Raw genomic sequence first — 27,446 nt, forward strand, 5'->3', positions numbered from 1 at the left:
TAGAAGTGAAGTATGTTTTGTGTTAATAATAGAAATAGTAGAGAGAGAGAGAGAGAGAGACAGACAGACAGACAGACAGACAGACAGACAGACAGACAGACAGACGGTGGAGGTGCAGTGGAGTAGACTGAAAGTATAGGGGGAGTTTGGTATTTCCTAGCCAACTGTCACATCCAGAAATGTCACTGAGCAAGAGAGAGGCAAACTCACAGAACAGATTGTGGGAAGAATGGAAGGAGGTATGGACGAGAACTAATGAAGCAAATACCCTTTTTTTAATTATTTGGAAAGAACTGGAAAGTCATGGGAAGGACGCAACAGAGGAGAGCAGAACTACAAAAGATACAGGCAGAGGCAGGTTCAGAATGTTAGTTGACCTGACTATCACCTGCAGTGATGTCAGTGTGTGACATAAGAAAGGCTAGGAATTTAATGAAAGGATTATGGAAATATCACATGTAGAATAAATCACAAGTTCACTCAGTTCACTTTTATTCACTCAGGAATAAAAGTCACTTTTGTATTGTTAATTGTTCCATTCTCAAGGTAAAAAAGATGACAGATGTTTTGGCTATGTGGACAATTAAGACTGCTTCACAAGCAAGCAAGATTATTATATTATTATTATTATTTATTTTTACACTATTTAGTATTTACACAAACTGAGACCTGATGAAGGTAATAGACACCTTTCTCTATTCAGTTCGAACACACTCACGCACTCACTCACTCACTCACTCACTCACTCACTCACTCACTCACTCTCACGCACGCACGCACGCACGCACGCACGCACGCACGCACGCACGCTAATCTAGAAAATCTAAAAGCCATAGTTTTGTGGGGCTGTTTTTAGCCCCTAGGAATGTTTTTCTTGCAAAACACATGCTTGCAATGGATTCAGAATCATGAAAAAAAACCATAGTTTGACCCCTAGCTCATATGCTACATAAAGCAGATTATGTGTTTGCATTGTTTTTCCTGTATAGTGAAGTTAATGGGACACCAACTTTAGCAGCTTTAGTTTTGACTCATACCAAAATATAATCTACAGATATAGAGCTTCTCAAAAATGCTAAGTAACCTTTGCCACCTTTCCGAGAGTGACATCTCGTAACTATTGAGGAGGACTAATATGTTATTGGTGTTGGTAGCAAACGTCCCAAGTATCACTGGTAAGGGCGATTATTCTTCTCGTATATAAGATGTTGAATTGATGTCTAAGATGGCTGCCCAGTGATAAGTGATGCTATATTTTCTTAATTATCAATATTAATGTTTAAGCCGAAAATATAGTCTTCGCTCTTCGGCCTTGCGGAGACAATAAAACATCTAGCCACAGCGGTTAAAGAGAGAATGGATAAAAAAGATAAGAGGTTAGTTGCTATAGTGTAAGAATTGATGGCTCATAATTGCCCATAATGTAGGTAATGTGCATCAGCACATTCATTACCCACATTATGGGCAGTGGAAGGGAATTTAAGATACAGCCATGGGGAATTTCTTTCAGATTCAGCAAGAATGATGGCAGAAAAAAAGTCAAATTTGCTTTTCATTTTCCCTGACAATCACATTAAATAAGGGGTCTTCATCTCTATCTACCTACCTACAGCCTACGTACCCATTGTAATAGATGTGTATGCCAGAGTGATCCATTACAAACCAAGGCCTAAATATGTGCTGCTGTCGTACCGAAACCTCCAAAATGTTCATTTTTGGGAAAATAAGCTCAAGTGGAGTTAGGAGGTTTTGACCGAAGGGCTTTTTACTACTTTTCATTGGTTCAATATTATGTTAACCAACACACAGACGTAAAGGGTGTTCGATAGCACATATTTATGAAAAAAAAGAGGGCCAATCGGGTGGAGTTAGCTGGTTTTTGCAGAAAGTGTGGAGTTAGGAGGTTTTGTCCCAAGTACTTTTTACTACTTTCCATTGGTTCAATATTATTTTAACCAACACTCAGATGTAAAGGGTGTTCAATAGCCCTGATTTATGCCAAAAAAAAAATCTAAAACCTCAAAAATGGAGTCAAGAGGTTTTGGCCAGACAGTGACGATATCTGTTCTATGTGAACAAATAATAATAATGATTTAAAAAGTACAAATTGAAAGAAAAAATATTCTTTAAAAAAAGAAAGAAACAAGTGGTAGGCTGGAACCAGTTTGTGGGACAGGGAGGGTAAAGGAAGAAAGACATGGGAAGTACAGGTAGCTTTGGTGGTGGTGGTTGGACAGGTGGGTGGCGGTAGGTTGAGTTCAGAGTCGCCAGCTTGTCTCTCTCCACTACAGTGTGGTCAGGGGCGTCGCACCAAATTCTGGGCCCTGGGTACGAGGATTCACTGTGGCCCCCCATGACTTCATAGTGGGGGGGGGGGTTAACCCGTTTAGACTGGGAACACATTATTATACGTGTTATTTAAAGGTATTTATGTCATATTGTTTATGTCCCAAAAAACGTTTTTCAAAAGGTTTGAGGCTAAATTACCACTCCTGAATAGAGAGCCTCTCTCATTTTGAATGGCTCTCAGAGCATTTTCAGCTGCAGTACCACCTTTGGCCTGAACTGCGACACCCCCCCAAAATCTTTTAGATTTTTTGAAAAAAAAAAAATTTTTGAAAAAAAAAAGAACTTTTTGAAAAAAAAAAAAAAATCTTCAAAAACGGCCGTCGATGACGTCAGCAAATCTAGACAGCCTGTTTTGAGAACCTGTGGGATGCTTTTAACCTCCGCCTTCCCAAAACCAGAGAAAGACACAACGGTCAGAAATGGGACTTTGTGAGGATAGAAGGTGCTAGTGGGACCCCAAAAAAAGGTTTTAAAATAGGAAAAGTGAAATTTCATGGTGTATCACCTTTAATGCTTTCACTATTGAAAAATAGCAGATCTGCTATTTAAGTCTTTTCTATAAATGTCTTCTAAATCCTTCTAAGGTTTTTTGAAAAACCTATGTTTCTATGTCAGTGCAGCTCAAACCTTTTCATGTGAAGGACCCCCAAAATGATATGTATTTGGCCACGGACCCCAAGGCCCCAGGGACCCCCCAGAATCAAAATTTGAGTTACAAAAGTTCGCTTAAAAATACATATACAGTATAGATTTGCACACATTTTCACGACTTTTCAAAAATAGCAGATCTACAAGCTCGCAGCGTGGCACTTGATGCAGCGCTGTGAGCTTGTAGAACTGCTATTTTTCAATAGCTAAAGTATGAAATAATTTGGGCCCTAGTAACTCAGTCCCACTTTTCCCCCGCTTGTGACGCCCCTGCTCTCCACTACAGTGTGGTATCCAGGATATGAGTGGGTGACCTGATCGGATGTCTTGGCATCTGGGAACCATGGAGGGAACGAGGGCATGTGACCCCCACTCACAACCGGCTTTCCCAAATCTTGTTAATGCGGCCTGCTGGCTCCGGGGTCATTTCCCAGTTTCCCAAGGCTCCGAGGGAGATTAGTTCACTAGTGGGTCCTTCATCTGAAAGGACAGGTGACAGATTCACAAGCTGATCTGGCCTATTAGCCCCAGATAAAGAGCCAAAGCTCCCCCCGCCCCTCCCTGAGCATCAGGAAATCAGCCTGCATCAGTGCATTTACTCTTTAGCAACAGTATGTAGTCCACATCAATTCCATAGCATGAATGTGGTTCAGATATGTATACTAAATTTGAACATCATTACGTCTTAAAAAGCGAGTTCATTGCCAACTTCATTGCATGACTATGAAAATATATAAATCTTGAGCGACATGGTCATACAATGTAGTATGAATTATACTTTCAGTAATCTGATAAAAAAAAAAAAAAAGTGCATCAAAGCTAACATATTGGGGGAAGTCTAAATCAAAGTCTAAATCAAATTAAACTAGTCCTCTGCCCAGATTATGAGTGCACAGTATATGAGGGATTGAATGTCCCTGAGGAGTTTCAGAAGTTATGTTGGAGAACCCAGACCGGTGCCCTTTGGGCAGAATAGTCACCATTGACATCCAGTTGTTCAATACCCGTTGTATCCGTCTGTCAGTCTGTGTTAATTTCTTTGACCATACATTATATGGAGATCTGTCTGTTCCGTAAATTAATAGTTAGATTAGATAAGTCGTTGAAGAGGTGACCATCTGTTCTATCAGATCAATTAATATTTAGTCACTTGCGATCAATTGGCAAATCAGGTGTGCATGGATAAAATCACTATTCATGAGTGTTCACCATTTACTCAACATTTGACACCTATACTGCATGTTGCAGTTGGTCTAGAAGAGAGTGGCACATTTCACACTCTCCAACCCCTACTTTGTGCAGGCACAGGGAGAGCTAATCTAAGTTTGCCTCCAAGCCATAACCCCAAAGAGTCATGTGGGATTCAAATGCAAAGAAAATGTTCTGATGGAATCAGTTCACCCGAGTAAATTACTCAGGATTCAGGTAAGATCTTCTGTCTTTGAAACAACATTACTGTAATGTTGTTTCAAAGACATAAAATCTTGCTGCTCGGCTGACATCAAACAGAAAGTAGCACCAGATGTTTCTCAATGTCACAGCCCTCCTCACACAGACTGAGAACACAGAAATGGTGGCAACTAATATGAGCATAAGTAAGGACCAATTATATGAACATAGGTTGACAATGGATGAAGTGGTCATTTAAGGCGTTGGCTTTCAGGTTTCTAGCACTATAGGTTGATGTTACATTCAACTAATAATCATAGATTAAGAATAGATTAATACAATACACAACAGCTACACAAAACATGCCATAAAGATGCTTTTTTTTATTGACGTGATATATTTGAATGGTTTGTCAATGCTACTTTAGTGAGCATGAAATCATGGAGGAGAAGCGCCTTGCCATAATTCATTCATATAAAATATAAAAACAAAGAAAAGACAATAAATTTAAACAATTAATAGGGGCAGGACATACAAAACACTGATGACTGAAGACAAGGGTCTAGGTCCAGGCAACTTAAATCAGACAACAGACATACAATTCATTTGTTTGCGTGTGTCTTTTTTTTTAGAGTTCATGCAATTAGTATTTCTGTCAAAATTGTGTTTCTGTTAACAAAAAGAGAGAGAGCGAGAGAGAGAGAGAGTGTCCGTGTGTGTGTGTGTGTGTGTGTGTGTGTGTGTGTGTGTGTGTGTCCGCGCAGGTGCCAGGGTATGGCCAAATTCAATAAATACAAAAGTGAACAAACAAACATTTGGTCAGAGGAATTATAGAAGCTCTTTAGAAGGGACATTTAAAAAAAACATTCCTGTCTGGAACAGGCATCTAGGCTGTGTGTGTATTTGTAACACCATCTAACACTGTTCATTAGTCCTCACACAAACTCCCACCAACAGCCTAGACAGACAAGAGGCACAGAAACCGTCTCGATGGGAGAAAAAGAAAATGGAGCTGCAGAAAGTTCAGGTCTGGCAGAGAGCTTGAGATGAGTTCTAAGATTTCAGAGTTCCATAACAAGCCAATATGCAGAATCCACAGTCCAAGACCTGGCTGATTATTCCAAGAGTTTAAGAGAAGAGTCCATTCACTCCTCGTGTCCGCGTCTAGAGTTCTAGAATGTGTTCTAGATGGACACCTAAGGCTCCTAAACGGAAGTGCTAGTCCGCCCGCCACCACTGATGCTACATCCGAGTCCACTCAAACTGTGGGCGTCTTCCCGGTCAATGTCTGCTGCTGCTGCTGGAGGTACGTGGGCCGTTTGACTCGGGGTTTCCTGCGCTTGGGTTTGTTCTTGGCCTTGGTGAGCTGGACCACAAAGAAGGACAGGACCACCATCGCTCCCAGGAAGGCAAAGACAGGGATGGTCTGGCCCACTTCCTGGTTGTAGCGACCCGGCATTATACCTGAGGAGAGAAAGAGCGAGAGGGAGTGAAGAGTTGCAGATGACACAAGAAAGTAAAGTTGGCTGTGGAGGACAGATAGGACTTATGGCAACACATGATCTATGGCAGGGGTCTTCAACGTTTTCAGGCCAAGGACCCTTTGGCTGAGAGAGATGAAGCAAGGACCCCTACTGCATATTGTATAAAATTGTGTTGCAGATTAAAAATGTTCCTTAGACCGCTTAGACTTGTTTGACAGCACTGTCATCATGTTGGAGTAATGTGTATTTTAAGACACCACTTGAACCATCAAATACTTAGTCTGCTCTTCCTTTCCCTCTTCAAAGCTCTTTGCCAAAAATAGCCGATCTACAAGCTTACAACACCTCGCGCTGCGAGGCGTTGTAAGCTTGTAGATCTGATATTTTTGGCTAATGTTCCACGCAGAATAGGGATGCTATAGGGTTCAAATGGTTAATATGATTCTATCACAAAAAGATTTGGCGGCCCCCCTGTAGTAACTCTGAGGACCCCCTAAGGGTCCCGGACCCCCTGTTGAAGACCCCTATTCTATGGAATTTTCCCATAGACACCAAGTTTATCCCATGTTCATCAACACATCTGAAATCGATAAATAGTGGATGAAAGTGAGTGGCCCATACTGTGTGTGGTATTCACTGCAGTAATACAATAAATATGTTACAATTTGATATTTGAACGTAACTTTTTTCTTTTTTTTTCTTCAAGAGGTGTTTATTGTTGGTCCACGGTGTCTTACCTCCAGGGATGTCCCAGGCTCCACTCTCTCCAGGAGACAGAGGCCTGACCTGGGGACGGTATGGTCTCATGTTGGGTAGAACCACCTTGTCCAGGTCAATCGACAGCAGTTTCTGGTGCTTCCACAGGTTACTAGGAGAGAGAGTCATAGACCAGAGACGGCGTAAAATAAACTGAGCATAAAAGGCCATTGCAAAGCATCTCCATCACAAAAATGCAACGGGCATATGAGGAATATTTGCAAAGAAAAGCATTCAAGGAAGCAATGCACACCAACGCCGATGTAATAAATATTGTAATTTTTCGTGCTCCATCTTGTTCTTTTCCATTCTCTTTTTGGACCGTGCTGTGTGAAGAATCCAATTTTATTCAAAGCATGCTTTTTATGCTGGTTTGCTTTTATGTCTGTGGAAAAAAATAGAGTAGAGCCTATACACAACTAGTAAGAGTACAGTGAAAATGTCCTTGTAGTATTTTTATTATTCATTATTTGCCTACAGTCTTTCTCACACTGACTCACAAACACACCAAGGGATGGGGAGAGGATTTGGAAATCACATCATAGCATAAAAGAACACATGTTTGGGTATTTGCTCTATTGCTAATAGGAATCCTGTTCGGTATCCAATAGTAATGGTAGTAGAATGCAAAGCAAAACGATCTAAGGCCCAATATGGAAAGAAAAAACGAGGAGAATCATATCTGTTCAGAAAATAACATTGACTGTCAACAATGTGGCATCTGGAGCGTAAGGTGTAATGCATATAACATGAGCTTGTATATATTAAATCAGATGAAAAAAAAAATGAAAAAAAAAACGACTTGGTGTGCAAAGGCCTTTGGGGTGACGGCCAACAAACATGATAGAAAAGTTGACAGCTGTATCTGCACATGTTGTTGTGTGCCCATGCACTGCCCAGATCTTTTACATCTGTCAGGCTTTTCCCAAAACAGAATTTGAAAGAACCCATTAACAATAGAAAAGTATTCAAATGTATTCAAGCCTTCCATGGTTCAAAATGAATGTTTTGGCAGAAATCCCATTTGTTTGATTAACCGCTGTAGATAGGTTGCATGGGGAAAAGTGCACGGCCTAACAAAGCATGCAAATCAATCATTTGATGGATGTGCCATTGTCTTGAACATTCTTGTATGCCATGTCAAAGAAATAAGCTGCCTGACTATGGTAGGGGCTAGCGGCGGAAACCTTGTATGTCCAAAATGTGTGTGCGGGTTTCCAAACTGGTTTGAGCACGTGGTCCAAGTGAACACAGCGGAGCGCTCACTACCTCCAGTTCAGGTCAGACCCGTTGGCAAACAAAAGGTCGCGTCCAAAACTGTTACTTTTCAAATTGGAAAAAAATAACCAATGGACCCAATGTAGCCATTATTTTGTCATAAGCTCTTGTTATAGTCAAGTGACAAACAGTCAAAAAGTGCTTTAGTTTTTGAGATACCCCTACGGGAGATAGGACCAAACACAACATTGTTTTTCCTCATCTCTAAAGCCTCCCATACATGGCATGGATTCTTGTATAAAAATATTTTATTGCAGAAGTGGTGAAATTGATATATAAAGTTATACACCCCAAACTAAAAATAAAGCCGGTCCGTCTGGGGGTTGAGGCATATAAAGTTATAAACTCATGTAGATTCACAATGGAAGCTCTGAGAGGTTTACAACTTGGCATACTTGAAGCCAGGACATCCCTCAGCATTCTAGAAGAGACCAAATGTCAACATCTGAATTGAAATGGGAGATGTAGTAATTTGAACACATACCTACAATAGGCGGAAATGTAAATATATGTAAAATGCTCACTTTACTTTGTAGTGACTAATTCAGCAATACCATTTGTGTAAAGGTAGCTTGTATACTCATGGAGTTATATCACTAAACGTATATCTATATGGTGTTCCAAAAGGGTGGAAAATGTAAACCGTCCTAATTAAATCAACATTATCACACTGATTCGTTTTATTTATAAAGGGTGGAAAATGTTTACAAATTCGCATGAGTAGAAGTTCCTAAAATGTATGAAATGTCCCAAATTGAGAACATTTGAAATTGTATGCAACCTCAACTACCGGTACTAACAATTATTTAGCAAACCTGGCTATGTGAAACCAGGCTCCATTCATTTGATGCTCAATGTTATCCTAATAACAGCAAATCTTTCAATCCTATAGTTCAGGGGTCTTCAACAGGGGGTCCGCGACCCCTAGGGGGTCCGCGGAGGTACTGCAGGGGGTCCGCGAAATTATTGGTAAAAAAAAAAAAAATCAATTTTTTTTTTTTTTTTTTTTCACATTTATGTTAAATTTATCATGATTCTATCCATTTTGAATTGCTTATACATGATTACTATGCAATTGACAGATTGTTGATATTATTGACATTGGTTCTCAGTTAATAAGTAGTATGTTTAGAAATGGTAGTGGTACGGCCCACCCTGCTCGCTGTAACTTGTACATGTTTAAAATAAAAAACAATGTCGTAGCCCGACCCCCCCACCCCACGAGGTGGTAGGGGGACCCTGCTCCATCTCCCCATCAGTTTGGGGGTCCCCGGCCTGAAAACGTTGAAGACCCCTGCTATAGTTTATATCATTTAACATATGGGTTCAAATTAAGTTATACTACAGGATTTGGCTGCATCTTATTGCCTACATGGGCTTCTTCAGTCTCATAAATCAGTGGTTCGCAACCTTTTCAGGCCGCGACCCCCAAAATAATCATATTTTAGTTGGGGACCGAAGAGTTGAGGAATTACATTTTGTATAACACGGTATTATAACACAAAATAATTTGGTGAATAAATTCAAGTGAAGACACTGAACTAAGAGTTATGGTGACATACTGAGGACACTGAGGTCTGAGGACACAATAGATGGTCCAACACATTAAATAAAGATTGAAAAGCTCATACAGCATTACAATTTGTAGAATGACACGGAAAGTCACAAAGTGTGCCCATGGGAAATGCAATGAGAGAAGCTGCACATCTCCAAGAAAAGCCAGAAGAGACAGAATATTTCTGAGAGACTAATACTACAGACACTGCAGATATATTGAGAAAAGGCATGGACCGACATCTTCAGTATTAGTCATCATATTCATAACCCTTAGTTTAGTGTCATCATTTCAATTTCTTTAGAGAAAAAAGTTTTGTCAATGACTTCAGTGAACTTATGCTGCATTCACACTGAGAGAAGCCAAGCTAATGGTTTGCTTGGTAATTCAATGTATTCTCTATGCAAACCAGCTTTAAAAAAATCCAAGCTTTTTTTCCAGCTTGGAAATTTTAAAAGCTGGTTAGCATAGAGAATACATTGAATTACCAAGCACACCATTAGCCTGGCTTTTCTGTATGTGAATGAGGCATTAGAAGCTGTTTTTTTGTTTTGTTTGGCAGCTGCTATAGTATATTAACCCTCCTGCAGTGTTCCGGGTCAATCTGACCAATTTCCAACTTTCCTGAATCATAACTTTTGTGTTTTTCATCTAGGTGCCTTGAGACCTCATGATTCCCTTCCCACTAGGCACGCTGTCAACTGTCTCTCCAAATGTTTTTAAGACTTCTTAATGTCTTTTTATGTAGGTCTGTCTGTGTGTTAACAGGCAAACTACTGGACAGATTTTCATTAAACTTTGTGGATGTATGAACATATTAACATTCCACACCCACTGGCTATGAGAGGGCGGGACAATGGGTGTTGCCAATCACAAAAAAACACATTGACTTCATGTGTAATGTACTGTAAGTCATTGGGACGTAGGTCGCTACTTAGCTTGTCACTCTTCTGACACATACTGTAAATATTCATTTGGGGGCCTTTGACCTAAAAAAAAGTTTGAGAAGCACTGAGATAGAAAATGAGACAGTTTGACTGACCTGGGTGCTGTCTCATTCAGTGAACTAGTTTGACTGACCTGGGTGCTGTCTCATTCAGTGAACTAGTTTGACTGACCTGGGAGCTGTCTCATTCAGTGGAACAGTTTGACTGACCTGGGAGCTGTCTCATTCAGTGAAACAGTTTGACTGACCTGGGAGCTGTCTCATTCAGTGGAACAGTTTGACTGACCTGGGAGCTGTCTCATTCAGTGGAACAGTTTAACTGACCTGGGTACTGTCTCATTCAGTGGAACAGTTTAACTGACCTGGGTGCTGTCTCATTCAGTGGAACAGTTTGACTGACCTGGGAGCTGTCTCATTCAGTGGAACGGTTTGACTGACCTGGGAGCTGTCTCATTCAGTGAAACAGTTTGACTGACCTGGGAGCTGTCTCATTCAGTGGAACGGTTTGACTGACCTGGGAGCTGTCTCATTCAGTGGAACAGTTTGACTGACCTGGGTGCTGTCTCATTCAGTGAACTAGTTTGACTGACCTGGGTGCTGTCTCATTCAGTGAACTAGTTTGACTGACCTGGGAGCTGTCTCATTCAGTGGAACAGTTTGACTGACCTGGGAGCTGTCTCATTCAGTGGAACAGTTTGACTGACCTGGGAGCTGACTCATTCAGTGAAACAGTTTGACTGACCTGGGAGCTGTCTCATTCAGTGGAACAGTTTGACTGACCTGGGTGCTGTCTCATTCAGTGAAACAGTTTGACTGACCTGGGTGCTGTCTCATTCAGTGAAACAGTTTGACTGACCTGGGTGCTGTCTCATTCAGTGGAACAGTTTAACTGACCTGGGAGCTGTCTCATTCAGTGGAACAGTTTGACTGACCTGGGTGCTGTCTCATTCAGTGAAACAGTTTGACTGACCTGGGTGCTGTCTCATTCAGTGGAACAGTTTAACTGACCTGGGTGCTGTCTCATTCAGTGGAACAGTTTGACTGACCTGGGTGCTGTCTCATTCAGTGGAACAGTTTGACTGACCTGGGTGCTGTCTCATTCAGTGAAACAGTTTGACTGACCTGGGTGCTGTCTCATTCAGTGAAACAGTTTGACTGACCTGGGAGCTGTCTCATTCAGTGAAACAGTTTGACTGACCTGGGAGCTGTCTCATTCAGTGGAACAGTTTAACTGACCTGGGAGCTGTCTCATTCAGTTTGACTGACCTGGGTGCTGTCTCATTCAGTGGCTGAGGCTTGGCCCAGGACAGATGGGGACAGGCAGGTAGGGGCCGGGGTTTAGGGTCTCCCAGGTGAGCCTCAAGAACCTTGGAGTAACGGTACAGATGGTTGCCTGGAGAGGAGAGGAAAGGAGAGGCAGTTGTGTTGATATTATCTGTGCCTGGTTTTGGTATATGTACAGTATTACATATTACATGTGTATGCTCATGAGCAGTATATTGCGGTACATGGCCTGCTCACCTTCTAATCTCAGAGGCAGTGGGCGGTCAGCACCTGTAGGTGGCGCTACTCTGCTATGAGAGTGACTGAGGCTAGGAGGCGTCATACTATAGGAAGTGTACTGTAGTAGAGCATCAAGCATCCAGAAACAATCTGGAAGGAAAGCAGCACATTGAACATTGAACGTGTGTAGCAACAAAGATATATATAGATATAGCAACGTTTAATACAATCTACATAGCAGATTACACCGGGATGTATCAGTTATTTACCCTGGCTGAATTTATCCTGGTTTATCCATGACTCTGTTTCATGAAAGCAGTGGCACATAAATTATCATGAGATTTTTTTTCTCATGAAAAAACACTGGCACCACGCCTTTAAAGAAATACACGTAATTTCCCCATCATGAATCAAGAAAAAGAAGCATCGTGACGGTGTCATGTTATTCACTTCGGTCTCCGCAATTCAACATTCACAGAGAGACAGTGATTGTCTTACCTTTCTGCCTGTGGCTGTCATCTATGCAGTTGGAGTCTCCATAGAGAGCAATGCGACCACCACCGTCAGAGGGTGTCTGGTACAACCCCAGAATAGGAACACCTTCCACCACCGCTGTCTCCTGCTTCAACACCTCCAGACCTGCACGCACGCACGCACGCACACACACACACGTTGGAGCAGGTGTCCACGGCCCACCCATCTGACACGGCTGCGTTCAATCAATTGATTGCGTTGCAGCTCGGATCAGTGGAACTAACACAGTATCACAATGAAAAAAAAATCAAGATTTTTAAGAAAAAATACCTAACTTTTATTTTTATTGCGACCGTTAGGTCGCAGTTACTATCAAAACCTCCACCAGCTGTCCGTCTGTCCGTCAGTCTGTCACACGTCACACTTTTGCCCTGCTCATATCTCCGCAACCGTTGCCCCGATCCATGCCAAATTTTGCACACACACTCCTTGCCTGCCAAACCACAACCTCCACCCAATCAATTCTAACATGGCCCTCTTCTAGCACCACCATGAGGCTGATTCTTGCAAAATACATTTTTGGACACTTCTCCTACAGATTTTGCCCTAAATCACGCAAATCGGTACACAGTATGTCTACACTCATCTCATCACCATGGATCTGTCCCATATAGCGCCACCATCAGGCCGATTTTTTCAAACACATTTTTGGACACTGCTCCTACAGATTTTGCCCTAAAATCATGCAAATCGGTACACAATATGTCTACACTCATGTCATCAACATGTATCTCTCCCATATAGCGCCACCATCAGGCCGATTGTTTCAAACACTTTTTTTGGACACTGCTCCACTGCTCCATTGCTCTCAAATCATGCTGTGACCTGATGGTCGCTTATCTCCCGATTAGGGAGTCTTACTGGTTTCATATTGTTATATTATTTTAAAAAATTGTAATGTTTTGCCAATATACTACACCAGGGGTAGGCAACCTTAGGCACAGGTACCAACATTGGCACAGGGGAGGGTGATGACTGGCACACTGGCAGAAGTGTGATAAAGAAGAGTTATATTTTCAAATAAAATGTTTTAAATGTGGTCGATTACATTAAGTTACCTAATTTGCAACAAAGTACATCCTGCACATAATTCTACATTCATTACAACTCTGCACTTGGACTGGGGAGGAGTTGGGGAGATAGGTGGGTTATTGCTCAGACAATCATTAGAATTTGAAAGGGGTGTCATTAAAATGTATACTTGGCACACTGACTATCTAGAAACTAAAAACATGGCACTTCATTTGGAAAAGGATGCTGACCCCTGCTATACACTATAGTGTCCGGCCCACAGGGTGAGACACTATAATGCAGGGGTAGGCAACCTTAGGTACGGGTGCCAACAGTGGCACAGGGGAGGGTGATCACCGACACACTGGCAGAAGTGTGAGAGAGAAGATTTTTTATTTTAAAAACAAATCTTTTTTTAAACGTGGTAAATTAAATTAAGTTAGCTCATTTATAGCAAATGACTTCTTGCACAAAATTCTACATTCATTAAAACTCTGAACACTGACTGGGGAGGGAGTCGGGGAGATAGATGGGTTATTGCTCTGTCTGGGTCTTATGATCGTTATAACAATGTCCTGACAATCAAAATATGTCAAAATATTTGTCATTATAATGTATTTTTAAACGTGGTCAAATAAACGAAGTTAGCTAATTTATAGCAAATTACATCTTGCACACAATTCTACATTCATTAAAACTCTGAACTCTGACTGGGGAGGGAGTCAGGGAAATAGGAGAATTATTGCTCTGGGTCTAATGATCGTTATAACAATGTCCCACCAATCAAAATATGTTAAAATAGTTGTCATTAAAATTCATGTTGACATGGCACACTGACACTAATATAGAAAATAAAAACATGGCACTTCATTTCAAAAAGGTTGCTGACTCCTGCTATACACTATACAGTAGTGTCTCGGCCCACAGGGTGAGACACTATAGTGTTATGTTGGAAACTTGGAATGGAGACTGTAAGACATAAGTCAAGAAGATTGGCCCTCATTAGCACGGCCATTTACCAGACCTGTGGAGGGGAAGCAAACGCTAATGATGTTACCAGCGAGAACATCATTTGCAGGCAGCATTGCACTCAGCTTGGTTCAATACTTTAAGGATGAGGCTGATACCTTGGTCTTTCAGGTTCTTGGCAATCACTATTCCATCTTCTGGGAAACGGGCGATGCTGCAGCCTGAGGCATAGTACACTGTAAAAGAGTGAGAAGATGGAGAGTGATAGAAAGAGAAACAGAAGGAGTGGCGCAGGGAGAGAGAAAGGCTGGTTGATTATGGTATTCTAACGTTTATAATATAATATGAGAATACAAGTTTCAAAAGCATCCGGTGAAATGAAACAGATCAAGGTATATATTGTGTGTTGCAGTGTGCTGGTAGCAATTTTGGAGGTACCGTATTTTTCAATACGTTATACTTCTACTCCACTATATGTCTGATGCAAATATTGTACTTTTTAAACCACTACAATTAGTTGAAAGCTTTAGCTAATAGAAACTTTGTGGATTTGGATTATTTATCATTACAAAACAGGTAACAACACAGATGTACCATTTTATATTTCAGCTATTTGTAAATAAATTATCTACAAGCTCACATGAGCCTGTAGGTCAGTTATTTTCAAAAGATATGAACACAATTTGAAAACTTTTAGAAACTTGTGAAATGCTGTACAACGAGTACTTTTACTTTTGGTATTTGAAATATATTTTCATGCCAATACAGAATTTTTACTTGAGTAAAACCGTGAACACTAGTATTGTATTTTACTTGTAACAGAGCATTTCTATATCGTGGTATAGCTACTCTGTACTTTTAGCAAAATAATCTGGGTACTTCCTCCACCCACCACTGTTGCAGCGTGCTGAGAGAAAGAAGGGCTGTGTTTGTCTGTGGGTGTACAGTATGTTAGAATGACAGATTAAAGGTAAAAAGATGTGTCTTACTGTCATGATCAGCCATGGTGAAGTCTCCCTCATACAGGCCATCGCTGAAGGCCATTCCCCACACTGAGATCAGGTCGTTCAGCGCTGGTACATTGGCGCCCCCTGTGTCCGGCATCCACCACTGCCTACAAATCAAGTCAAAAGAAAATGTTGTCATTTTTACACACAATATAATCTACAGTAAGGCACCTGTTCCTGCCCGCAGATAACACAAGCAAATCACTTGGATGACATTGTAATCAACAAACCATATATTATGCTTGAGGAACATTTACACAGCACTAGAGTTTAATTATCTACCACTGCCAACAGCAGCATACATCAACAAAATAATTCCCATAGTAGAGCCGACAAAACATCCACCGCAGCCTGAAGGCAAGATAATTACTAATAATAAAAAATAATAAAAACCATTGCATAGAGATCACATCAAGAATTAAGATTTATTACATCCATTATAACGACGAAACATCCATCAGGGTCTGTGTGTGCGAAATAACTCACAAGTGGTGTCTCCAACTCTCCATGTTAAAGAAGTTATATAAATTGGTTTTAATGCCAAGTGGAAAGACAGATAGATGGGATTTAGAGGTAATATTGACAGGCCTAACTTATATAACACTAGTACAGTGAGACTGGTTTTGTGCGTCTTAAAAAGTCTGAACTCACTTTGTTTTTAAAGTAAGCTAAATATATAACTCATAGGAACAGATCCATTTGTTTTAACCACATGAAGCCTAGCATCCATATTCTAGGCATGGTATTATAGGAAAACATTCAGAAAAATAGGTGAAAATTACATATCTAAAAGCTTACAATGAGTTGCAATACAAAACATCATAGTTTAAGGGGTTAAATGTAAGACACTATTTTTAAGGACCTACTGTATATTTGACTGTATTTAGGTTTCTGAGGACCTGCTGATGTGTTGTGACAGTTAAAAATGGGATATTAATGGAGCCAACTTGGGGTCATAATGAATTCTGTCTGCATGAGACATCAAGTTGTGAACATGAAACCACACAATGTCCTTTGTCTATATTAGACCAAGGAGATAGTGTGACGTGCATGCGGTGGGCTTATACCTGGTGTTCTCGTCGTAGAACTTGACCTTCCTCATGACGGAGGTGTTGTACCAGTCGCTGAAGATAATGAGCGAAAGGCCATTGTCGATGTCTCTCCTCAGTTTGGTGATCTCCTCGGGGAAGTACTCCTCCTCGCTGTCCACCATCAGTAATGTGCCTGGGAGGAGGGAGACACAGAGAGTAGACATTTAGTATTAGGGATGTCCCGATACCACTTTTTTGCTGACCGAGTACGAGTACAAGTACTTCATGTTGAGTACTCGCCGATACCGAGTACCGATACGAGTACAATTAATAATACAAAATGTATTTAAATTACGCTTTTTTTTTTTTCTCTAAAAAAATATATTATCCAATTTATATATCCGCATCTGTAGAAAAGAATATACGACCTTATTCGGAGACAATGCGATATGACATCGTGATGTCATACATGACATCACAATTAACCATAAGAAGGGCCTACTCTCTCAGACCAGACGAGTTTGGATTAAACCATATTAGAGATCGGATCAGAGAGAGTTCAAGGAATACCAAGACCTGGGCCCCCCAAGCCTTATGTAGGTGACTGTTGTTGAACGGCACATGGCACATGGCTCATTCTTAATAATTACAACCTTGGCAGGCGAGTAGCGCGCCTATATTCAATATAATAAACCTACATATTGGATTCTTCGCTACACTTGGTGGCCATTACAAATCGCGACGAGCCATCCGATCGCCATGACCGAACGACAACAACAAGGGACCCGAGGGATATATGCCTTCCAACACGGCATAGTCACCCACAACGACCTCCAGGGACTTAGGCGAGACATGGTCAACAACGACCTCCTAAGGTTTGAGCAGAGCATGCTAGACGTGGTTCCACCCTGCACCTGGACACCACAACCCTTCAATCAGTACTCACATCCGTCCTTGCTCAGGAGCGCCGTTAGATGAACCATGATCAAGCTCTGTTACGCCGAGCCGCCCAACTCAACCTCGACCTCGTCGGCAACCTACCTTAGCCGATCTGCCTGACTTCGTGTCGGACAAAGCTGAGTCACAACGATACTTTGTAGCCGGCTGCGACCAGCTTCCCCTTGCTACCCATCCGCAAGACCAGTACCACCTCCGAAGAGATGGTAGAATGTTGCATCACTCCCGCGGCAGGCCCTCATGTCATAAGGCCTCAACCGAGTTGTGGTAATCGGCTGGACCATGGAAATACCCCACACATCGATGGCTAACCTCGATATGGGGGGAGCGACGGCAGACATTAATCTCGAGGATCAGCCATAGCCAATTTCCTTGTCCAGACATTACCCTTCCTAAACTGAACTTCAGCCGGACGTGGCCGAACCAATCAAGAAGTAGAGCTGTTATCAAGAACTGCCTACCATTGGAGACAGCATTCCAGATGACCTGGAATCTTAAAGACGGCATTCAAAGGGAATCACCTTACAGTCTGCTATGAGAGTAGTGTTCACGTAGTGTATTTGTGGTTTGTATCCCAAGTACTTACGTAGTTCACTTATAGTTTACGAAGTTTACGAAGAATATACGACCTTATTCGGAGACAATGCGATATGACATCGTGATGTCATACATGACATCACAATTAACCATAAGAAGGGCCTACTCTCTCAGACCAGACGAGTTTGGATTAAACCATATTAGAGATCGGATCAGAGAGAGTTCAAGGAATACCAAGACCTGGGCCCCCCAAGCCTTATGTAGGTGACTGTTGTTGAACGGCACATGGCACATGGCTCATTCTTAATAATTACAACCTTGGCAGGCGAGTAGCGCGCCTATATTCAATATAATAAACCTACATATTGGATTCTTCGCTACAGCATCCATCCTCATCCGCAACTATAACATAATGTCAAATTATTATTTTTTTCTGGTATTCTCAGAAATGCATTCATTGATTTAGCCCACAGCAATCTGAGTTCCCAGAGGTAATTTCTTCCGCCACCTAGTGGCGAAGCCCACAGAATCTCTATTCTCTTCAATCAATCGTCTTTTTTCAGCTGTGCTACACTGGCAGGCAGGCATGTACACACATTGACAATTTGACATCAAAGGGGGCTTGAGCCCCTGCCAGATCAGTCTGTAAAAAGTGTCCATGAATGCATTTTTTTACTATGGTAAAAAATGCAAATGTCCCCGGGCCCTTTCCATACCATAACTGAAGGCTGCATTCAAGAGAATTGTCCACCAAAAGGTCTTCTAGAAATATCAGCCCCTGCCTCTCTAAAATTTCTCTGCACGTCCCTGCAGACAGACACACACTTCACCGAGAGAGCGAGCTTGCAAGACAAGAGCGACAGAGACAAACAAACACACACACACACACACAGCTTTCTAGTGGGAAGTTTAACTTACCTACAGTAGCCTATACTTTGCAATTTGCGTGAGGTGGTGAAGGATATATGAAAGAGATTCAACTTTAGAGGTACGTTTAGCGCAACAAGGCATGCCGTGATGCTGATTCCTTTAAGTGGTCGCAGCTGTATCGTTGGAGCACTGGTGCCTCGTTCGCAGTGCGGCACTGTGAGCTTGCATATCTGCTATTTTTCAATAGCAAAAGTATAAAATAATTAAGGCCCTGGCTTTCACCTTGAGCCCTAGTAACTCAGTCCCACTTTTCTCCCCCTTGTGACGCCCCAGCAGAGTATCGGGCGCTGCCGTGAGAAGTATCTGGCGAGTACGAGTACAGCAAAATAGGGTTGTATCGGGTCGAGTACCGATACCACGAGTACCGATACCGCATCCCTATTTAGTATGATGTCTTGATGCTCATAAGATGGTTGGGCTTAAAGGAGCGAGAAACCCGCCTCTTTATTTGTTTTATCAGAATTCATAATATGAAAAGAAAACTAAAATGTAGGAGTGGTTTCTAAAATAAGGAGTGGTTTCTAAAATGTAGGAGTGGTTATGTGCAGTTGTATATATAAAACAAACGTTAATATGAATTAGATAAGCCACCTAACGCTGAACTAATGGTACGCCGAGAGCAAATATGTAATCAGTGGCGCCAAATATTTATTTTCTACCCAGAAACTGGAAGAACACAGAAATAGCTACGGATACAGCATAAAGCTCTGAATCCACAAGCCATCATTGCTCCCTATCACAAGTGACTCATTGATATAATATATATTTCATTATTATTATGTTCGATGGTTTAGACTTTAGTGCTTCTATTGCTTAATTAGTATGGTTGCTATCTGCAACACACTATTGTTCTCTGGGTTTTTTGCCTGCTTTTAAACTTTTGCACAAACGTACAAGTGAAGCTTTTGGTCATACTTCACACACTTGTCACTGTTGTCATGTTTCACATGACATCACAATATATAGTATAAATGGTAAGACGGTATTCATTTCCCAGTGGATTCCTGGCGGCTCACGTCAGTGCAACCACACTTGCAATATCCCAGAATTGCACCTTTCTAGTTTATACTGTTGACGTTCAACATGTTGTGTGTCAAAATGTCGGTATCGGACGATATTGTCCGTTTTTGGTCAATATCGGTATGGGGCTGTTAAGTCTGACATCATTTTGTAGGCAGAGGAGAACTTTTGGGGCCAAAAGGGCCCAGAGCCCGTGAATCTTTTTACTATTTTTACTATTTACTAATTTTTCTTCTCTTTATTGTTGAAAGGAAAGTGGTAGAATTATACTTTAGTCGTTATTTTTGTCTCGGATCTGTTGAAATAGCGAGGGACAGATATTGATAATAAATCTGCTTGGAGGTCTGACTACAAAATGATGTCACGGCTTAAAAGCCCCATTGGCAAATAAAGCTGACATTAACCGATGGCAGTAGCCGATATTTATCCGTCGTTGATAAGCGTACATTTTGTGCTGACTATGTTGGTGTATTCGTTATCTGCAGTCTACTAGGCTGTAGATTCTGAACAGTTATTTCTTATAATGAAGATGTATTTGTTTCTTTGGCATAAAAGGGGGACATAAATATATAAACAAATATCGGCAGTTATCGGCTAAATTGTTATTTTAAACATCAGTAACGGTATCGGCCAAGAACTTCCATATCAGTGCATCCCTAAATAGCCCATCTACAAGTAGATCGACTATTTTTGTATGACATTGAATAAATTGGGCTTATGACTGCATCTACCATTGCAGCGGTGAGGGAAAGGGAAATTGCATTTATAGCTTCCCTCAGCTGATGGTTGCTCAGATGGCTATGATGCGTTCGTCGGCCATAGGGAAGCTGTTAGGGCCTCAGGTGTCTTGGCCCAGGGACACTTTGACGCGTAAGGTCAACCTGTTTCTATTGACAGGCTGCTTCTCCAACCACTCAGCTATGGTCACCCCACAACTTGGGATCGGTGACATCAATAGTTTTGCCTGGTGTTCTCTTCTCACCATACTGACTGGCATCAAAGCAGGTGATGGGTGCTCCCAGCACCTCAATGAAGTATCCCATACTTCTGAGGTGCTGGTACATATCTCTGAAGTTGGTGTGGATGTGGTCTCCGTTCCTGGAAATACAGAAACACAGAATGTTGTTCACTCAAACTATTTAGCGTTCCCATTGAAAAAACAACAAAAGCAAATGAACAAAAACACTATTAGGAAGAATCAAGCGGGTTGTGGCAAAATAGACCGATGGAAGACATCGAGGGAGCAGCAGACAACACGACCTTATCTCTCACCCCAAAACAGGATCTTGGAAAAACGGCCACAAAACTGCTTTAAAGGACAACTTTCAATTTTTTACAACAAGGGTTCATATTTCAGCTTGTAATTAAAGAATATAAAAGATGAGTGTTAAAATTATTTCATTTACTTCTTTCTATTGTTTTAGAGATTCTTATTTCAGTGGTTGGAGGCATGCGTACAAGTGGCTAAATATGTCATTTTACACAGAATAAGCCCATTCCCAAGATAAAACCAACCTTTCATGGTTGGATGTGACTTATGGGGGCTAGAAGTGACAATAAAGAAACTGCTGGCTTATTGTCTAAAAAGACATATTTAGCCACTTGTACGCATGCCCCCATGAGTACGCATGCACCGCATGTTAGCACGGTAAATGCCATAAAACAATAGAACAAAGCAAATGAAAACATTTTAACACTCATCTTTTCTTTTCTCTAATTACAATCTAAAATATGAACACCTGTAAAAAAAAAAGTTGTCCTTTAAATAAAATAAAAGAGGAAAGGTAAATGGTAAATGGTGCATTTATATAGTGCTTTTTATCCAAGGCGCTTTACATAAATTGTGCATTACATTCACCCATTCACGCACACATTCGTACACCGGTGGCGGAGGAAACCATGCAAGGCACCAACCTACTCACCGGGAGCAACTAGGGGTTCAGAGTCTTGCTCAAGGACTCTTCGACATTAACTCAGGGGGAGCCCGGATTCGACCCCTGAGCTATGCCGCCGAAAGGCATATGAAACACTCACCAATCTAGCGGGTCATTCTTCATACGGAGGTTATCCCGGGGGAAGTAGCCAGGCGGGTAGCGGAGATTGTGGTACTGGTCCCACAGCACCCGCTTGCTGCGTGGCGGAGTCGGTACGATCTTCACCTTGATTGGGAGCTTGACCGTGGAGGTCAGTTCCCCACCCCCAACCTCAGACTGCACAAGAGGAACAGGAAGGCATTCATTTTAGTTTTCTGGCTGACACACTGTCACTTTCTGGGCAGTTTTAATAAAGTATACGTATTAAGTTTTTATAGATTTTTATTGTACAGTAGATGAAAGCTCCAGAGAGTATCTTATATACACCGAATGGCAAGATCTCAAGAAAAACTCTAAAAACATTGTTTGGAAATGTCTTTCCATACGGTACTAAAAGGAATTTCCCACTACTTTTTGATAGGGTTGGTAGCACAATTTAGGCCTACAATATTCATTATGAACAACAGTAATGACAAAGGTGATCAATAAAGATTTATCTTATTGATTAAGCAATATTACACGAGAGGGTGTTGGTTATCGTGATTATTGGACCGCCTGCGTTGCCGCAGGCACAAGCCTGAAGGGCGAATGCCCATAGGAAGCGCAGAAAGTCCAATAATCATAACCAACACCCTCGAGTCGAATATTGCGATTATACAACTGTGCCCTTAACTCATACAGTGCCCCGGGCCACGCGTGGCCGCTAGAGTGCCAGAAAAATCTCTATAGGCTTTCGCTCTAGCTTCCATCGACACTGTCCGAAGTGCCTTGGGATTTCACTCCAGCCAATGCTATGGGTGACGAGAGGAGGAAGTTAACTTACACTTAGCCATTCACTGCTAACCCCTTTAGAAGCCCGATCTAAAGCTATTTCAGTCGCAAAAAAACTTTCTCTTTGGTCTGGGAACACAATTCAGAGAAAATCCTCTCTAAAGATGTGACTAATTATTGGAGTGGGCGGCGCGATGCGGCCGTTTGCGCGAATACGGCCGGTGGATGGCCGAGTGTCGGCCCCGGCCATGGATGGAAATTTAGACTGGGGCTTCGTTGAGGCCTCCGATTAAATAATTCTTTTTATTAAATATCCCGAACTAGATCGGGATACTATAGGCACCCTGGAATATGTCGCACCGCCGACAGTATAGATTGAGTTTTTTTGGGGGGGCTCTAAACTTTATTTTAAACCATTTTCAATGGAATAAATCGTCGGACCATCTAGCGTCTCTCGTTGGTAAGCGCTGGACGAGCCAGGACCACCCACGTTGCTCCAAGCAGCTCAGGGTAAGTAAAATAGCAAATAAAATATTGGATTGGATTGAAAATATCCCGAACTTGTTCGGGATAGGCACGATTAGGGTAAAAAAAAAACACGTCAACTTCATTTCATTGTAATTAAGATATTCTCACGTTGAGGGCTATTTCATCCAATCAGATTGCTTCGTCGGACAGTTGTATAATATTTCTTACATACAGGTTTGAAGCTATACTCACGTCATTCTCTGCAGGCGATGCCACGGTGACCATCACATGACCCTGGGCGATGCCTTCCCATGACGCTGCTTTCTTTGCCACTGAGATGGAGACGGCCAGGTAGCCTGCCCAAGGCCACAGCACCGGCGAATAGGAGACCGCCACGTCGATGTGGTCACCGTTCTGTGGAAGGTAGGGCTGCCAGATAGGCTGAACAGGATGGACACATTATAATTCAGAACAGGAACACCATTCTAACATTCTGGAACATCAGGATGGTACTACCACGGAGTGTTGGTTCACACCGTTTTTCCTTTATAGCGCTGCTATCTTTATACTTTGAGTTGATAGTTGTAAATAATTGATGTTGTTATTCAGTGGGATACAACAACAAGGCATATTCCTCATAACTGCAAACAAGTATGGCTATAAAAACATATTCTGATTTGTATTGAAGTGTTTTTTATTTCTATTGTAAAAGATCCTGCCATTCCAGTCAACCCATAAGGATTTTGTGAACAAACAGTCGAAAGCCAGAAATCCTTTGATGAAGTGCAATGCCAGAGTTGTGCACTACTTGACTTAAGCCCTTTGCTCCTCTAGGGAGCCTAAGCCATTGACAAATGCCTTCCACGTCATTGGATTATTGGCGGTTCTTTCGAGATCTCCCCAGTTAAGTCCATCTCAGACATTTCTGCGATAGTTGTAACCTGAATGAAAATATGTCAGTGTTTGTGCGCAACATAGACTGTGTGTGTGTGTGTGTGTGTGTGTGTGTGTGTGTTAGGGCTGTCACGATTATGTCATTTTACATGACGATTAATTGTCACTCAAATAATTGCGATTAACGATTTACCTGTAATTGTGTTTTTGTCGTTGACAATTACATTTCTGTTTGGCTTTTAGGCTTTTAAGTTGCACATGGCAGATATGACACATAACCTAAATAGACGAAGAAATTACTGACATATTTGGCAATTTTATACTTAAAAAAAGAACATTGATAGTGGAAATAGTCGCATTGCGACACGTTGTGAGCTTGTAGATCTGCTATTTATAATAATATATATATATAATAATTGTGACAGCCTTAGTGTGTGTGTGTGTGTGTGTGTGTGTGTGTGTGTGTGTGTGTGTGTGTGTGTGTGTGTGTGTGTGTGTGTGTGTGTGTGTGTGTGTGTGTGTGTGTGTGTGTGCGCGCGTGAGAGAGTTTGTGTGTGTGGCGGTACCTTGTCCAGAATCCTGCCGGTGACGCCCATGCCATTCAGAATGGTCACGTTGACGATGGTGGGCATTCCTCCATAGTAGATGGGCTGAGAGCAGTAAGGCCACATGTATGGACACTCTGTCAGGTCGATGTAGCTGGGAGACAGGCTAAACAAGACACACACACACAATGATAGTGGAAGTAGTCTGTGTACAATGTTTGTGTTCATAATATAGCATTGCAACCACACATTGCGAGTGCAAAGACATACATAGGCTATTACAATATGGGTCCTTCATGTCCAAATTGTGGAGTAGGGATGGGACGATATGAACATTTCATATCACGATTATTTTGACAAAATAAATCGCGATTTACAATATTATCGTGATAATCAAAATCCATTCTCCTGGGGTGGAAAAAATTGCTGATCTACAAGCTCATTCATCAGTACATATATTATAAGTACCTTTTACCAATTATAGAGGGTTTAAGTGGTACCAGATATGCAGCTCAGCAAATAAAAGCTGAATTGATCCCAGTGCATGACGGAGGATGATATCACGATAAATTAAATCTCCACGATCCGATTATCGTGAGTGTTTTTTATCACGATAAACGATAATATCGCGTATCGTCCCATCCCTATTGTGGAGTGAGGTGCATTTAGGATAAGCAGCTATGTGAAATGTTAAAGCCAAAAGGAATTATAAGGTGCAGCTTCATGAGTTTTTGTGTGTATTCCCAAGGTTGTGTGTGTTCACATGGTGTCTACAGGCCTACCTGGCTTGGGGTCGGTAGCTGTTGAGGATCTGGTAAGCTCTGATCAGGTCTAGTTTACCGTGGCCCTGTTCAAACATGTTGACACCTGGCAGCCTGCGGGCCGAAGCGATCAATGCCTGCTTCATAGATGCTGGATTCACCAACTCTCGGTTCAGCACAGTGCTGGGGGTTAGAGAAGGAGGATTGAATTTGTGTGTGTGCGTGACTAGGGCTGTCACGATTATGACATTTTACATGACGATTAATTGTCACTCAAATAATTGCGATTAACGATTTAATTGTGTTTTTTTTCGTTGACAATTACATTTCTGTTTGGCTTTTAGGCTTTAAAGTTGCACATGGTAGATATGACACATAACCTAAATATACAAAGAAATTACTGACATATTCGACAATAACTGACATATTTGACAATAGCTGATCTACAAGCTCACAACGCGTCGCTATGGGACGTGTTGTGAGCTTGTAGATCTGCTATTTCCACTATTTTTTACTTTAAAAATATATATGAAATGTTTCAACATGGAAACGATTATGACGATTATGAAAAATAATCACGATTATGTAAAATAATTGCGATTAGACGATTATGTAATAATTGCGACAGCTCTATGTGTGACTAGGAGAGAGAAAGAGGGCTGGGGGATTATCCATTGCTCATGACATTACACGTATATAAACGTAATTTCCCGTTTTAATGTGCTGTTCCCCAGGGAGAAGGGAGTGTGTCCTAGTAGACAGGAAGGGTGGTATGGTGTTTAACAACAACCATATCTGCCATCTGTCCAGTCACACATCCTTGTCGGGAATGCGAAACCACAACAGAGTTTACACCCGAGACTAAAGAGATAACGAGTGACTGAGAAGAAATTCTAAGGGCCTGGCCTGCTACTTTTATCAGGCATTTTAACATTTTAAAATCTCCTCTTGAGAAAATTACTCAACCACTTAAGCCCTATACAATATGTTGGAAGATGATAAGCGAAAATAGACGATCTACAAGCTCACAGTGTTTTGCATCGCAACACGTTGCCTATAATGACATGTAGTCCAGGCATTGCGTGCAGTATTTTGATGGAATCGTGCACTTTACGATAGAAGCATGACATTTGTCACAGTTGAAACATGCCATATGGATTTTTTTTTTGGCTATAGGGCCATCACAGATTTGTCTTGTGGGAGCCAATCAAAGTTGGGCTCTCATAGACTTTACCATACAGTAAAATAATAAAAAAAAAAAATATGCTTTAAGTAGCATGTGAGGGGTCAAACTAGTTTTTCGGGATTCTGAATCCAATGCAAGCACGAAAAACATTCCTTGAGCTAAAAACAGCCCCCATAAAACTATGGTTTAGTGATGAGTCATCACTTTTCAACAGTTTTGTGGGGGCTGTTTCTCGGAAAGGAATGTTTTTCGTGCAAAACGTTTTCAGAAAAAGACTGAAAATACAATATAGATCTTTCTACTGACCTGGCCAGCAGGGTGACTGCCCCGGCCACTACAGGTGATGCCACACTGGTGCCAGACAGGGAGCGACAGCCCTCCTTCATCCCCGACCCCCTGACCCCTGACCCGTAGGTCACAATGTCAGGCTTCACCCTGCCATAGCCGCCTGGCAGCTCCTGCATAGAGACAGAGAGAGAGAGACAGAGAGAGAGACAGAGAGAGAGAGAGAGACAGAGAGAGAGAAAGAAACAGAAGGCAAAATGAAGACAGAAGTTGATGAAGAGAGAAGGTGACAGTGAGAAGTAGAGCATTTGAAAAGTTGGATTATGGCCAGAGACAGCAGTGACAGATGGAGAATAAAACATAGAGAGTGAAGGCTAGAGAAAGTGCAAAGATGGAGAGAGAAAGTGAGAAGGATAATGGTCTGAAAGGAAAGTGGGACAGTTCTGTTTTTACTTTTGTGGTTGACTGACTGTGAATATGGGGGTAGAGAGACTGGTTGTGAACACGGAAAGGAGAGGATCTGGAGGGGCTGACTGGCTGACTGACTGAGTAGACAGTTGGGGGGGGGGCAGTCAGGGAGTTACAGCTAAATGAGATCC

General features: G+C 41.7%; 1 protein-coding gene across 2 annotated transcripts in view; it reads right to left on the minus strand.

Annotated features, from left to right (window-relative positions):
• Window positions 1-4,826: 4,826 nt before the first annotated feature.
• mbtps1 (membrane-bound transcription factor peptidase, site 1) overlaps window positions 4,827-27,446 on the minus strand; it is a 38,832-nt gene continuing 16,212 nt past the window's right edge. For both annotated transcript variants that reach the window (XM_080737283.1, XM_080737284.1), the window contains exons 10-23: window positions 26,869-27,020; window positions 25,398-25,559; window positions 24,637-24,781; window positions 23,429-23,617; window positions 21,939-22,114; window positions 20,887-21,002; window positions 16,497-16,653; window positions 15,412-15,536; window positions 14,581-14,658; window positions 12,407-12,547; window positions 11,927-12,058; window positions 11,672-11,798; window positions 6,608-6,738; window positions 4,827-5,850 (exon numbers count right to left, since the gene is read on the minus strand). In XM_080737283.1, the coding sequence (XP_080593409.1) occupies window positions 5,645-5,850; window positions 6,608-6,738; window positions 11,672-11,798; window positions 11,927-12,058; window positions 12,407-12,547; window positions 14,581-14,658; window positions 15,412-15,536; window positions 16,497-16,653; window positions 20,887-21,002; window positions 21,939-22,114; window positions 23,429-23,617; window positions 24,637-24,781; window positions 25,398-25,559; window positions 26,869-27,020 (2,037 nt within the window). In that variant the 3' untranslated portion in view covers window positions 4,827-5,644. The remainder of the gene's footprint in view (window positions 5,851-6,607; window positions 6,739-11,671; window positions 11,799-11,926; window positions 12,059-12,406; window positions 12,548-14,580; window positions 14,659-15,411; window positions 15,537-16,496; window positions 16,654-20,886; window positions 21,003-21,938; window positions 22,115-23,428; window positions 23,618-24,636; window positions 24,782-25,397; window positions 25,560-26,868; window positions 27,021-27,446) is intronic.

This window comes from Nannobrachium achirus (assembly GCF_963921795.1).
Source record: "Nannobrachium achirus genome assembly, chromosome: 11".
NCBI classification, from domain to species: Eukaryota; Metazoa; Chordata; class Actinopteri; order Myctophiformes; family Myctophidae; genus Nannobrachium; species Nannobrachium achirus.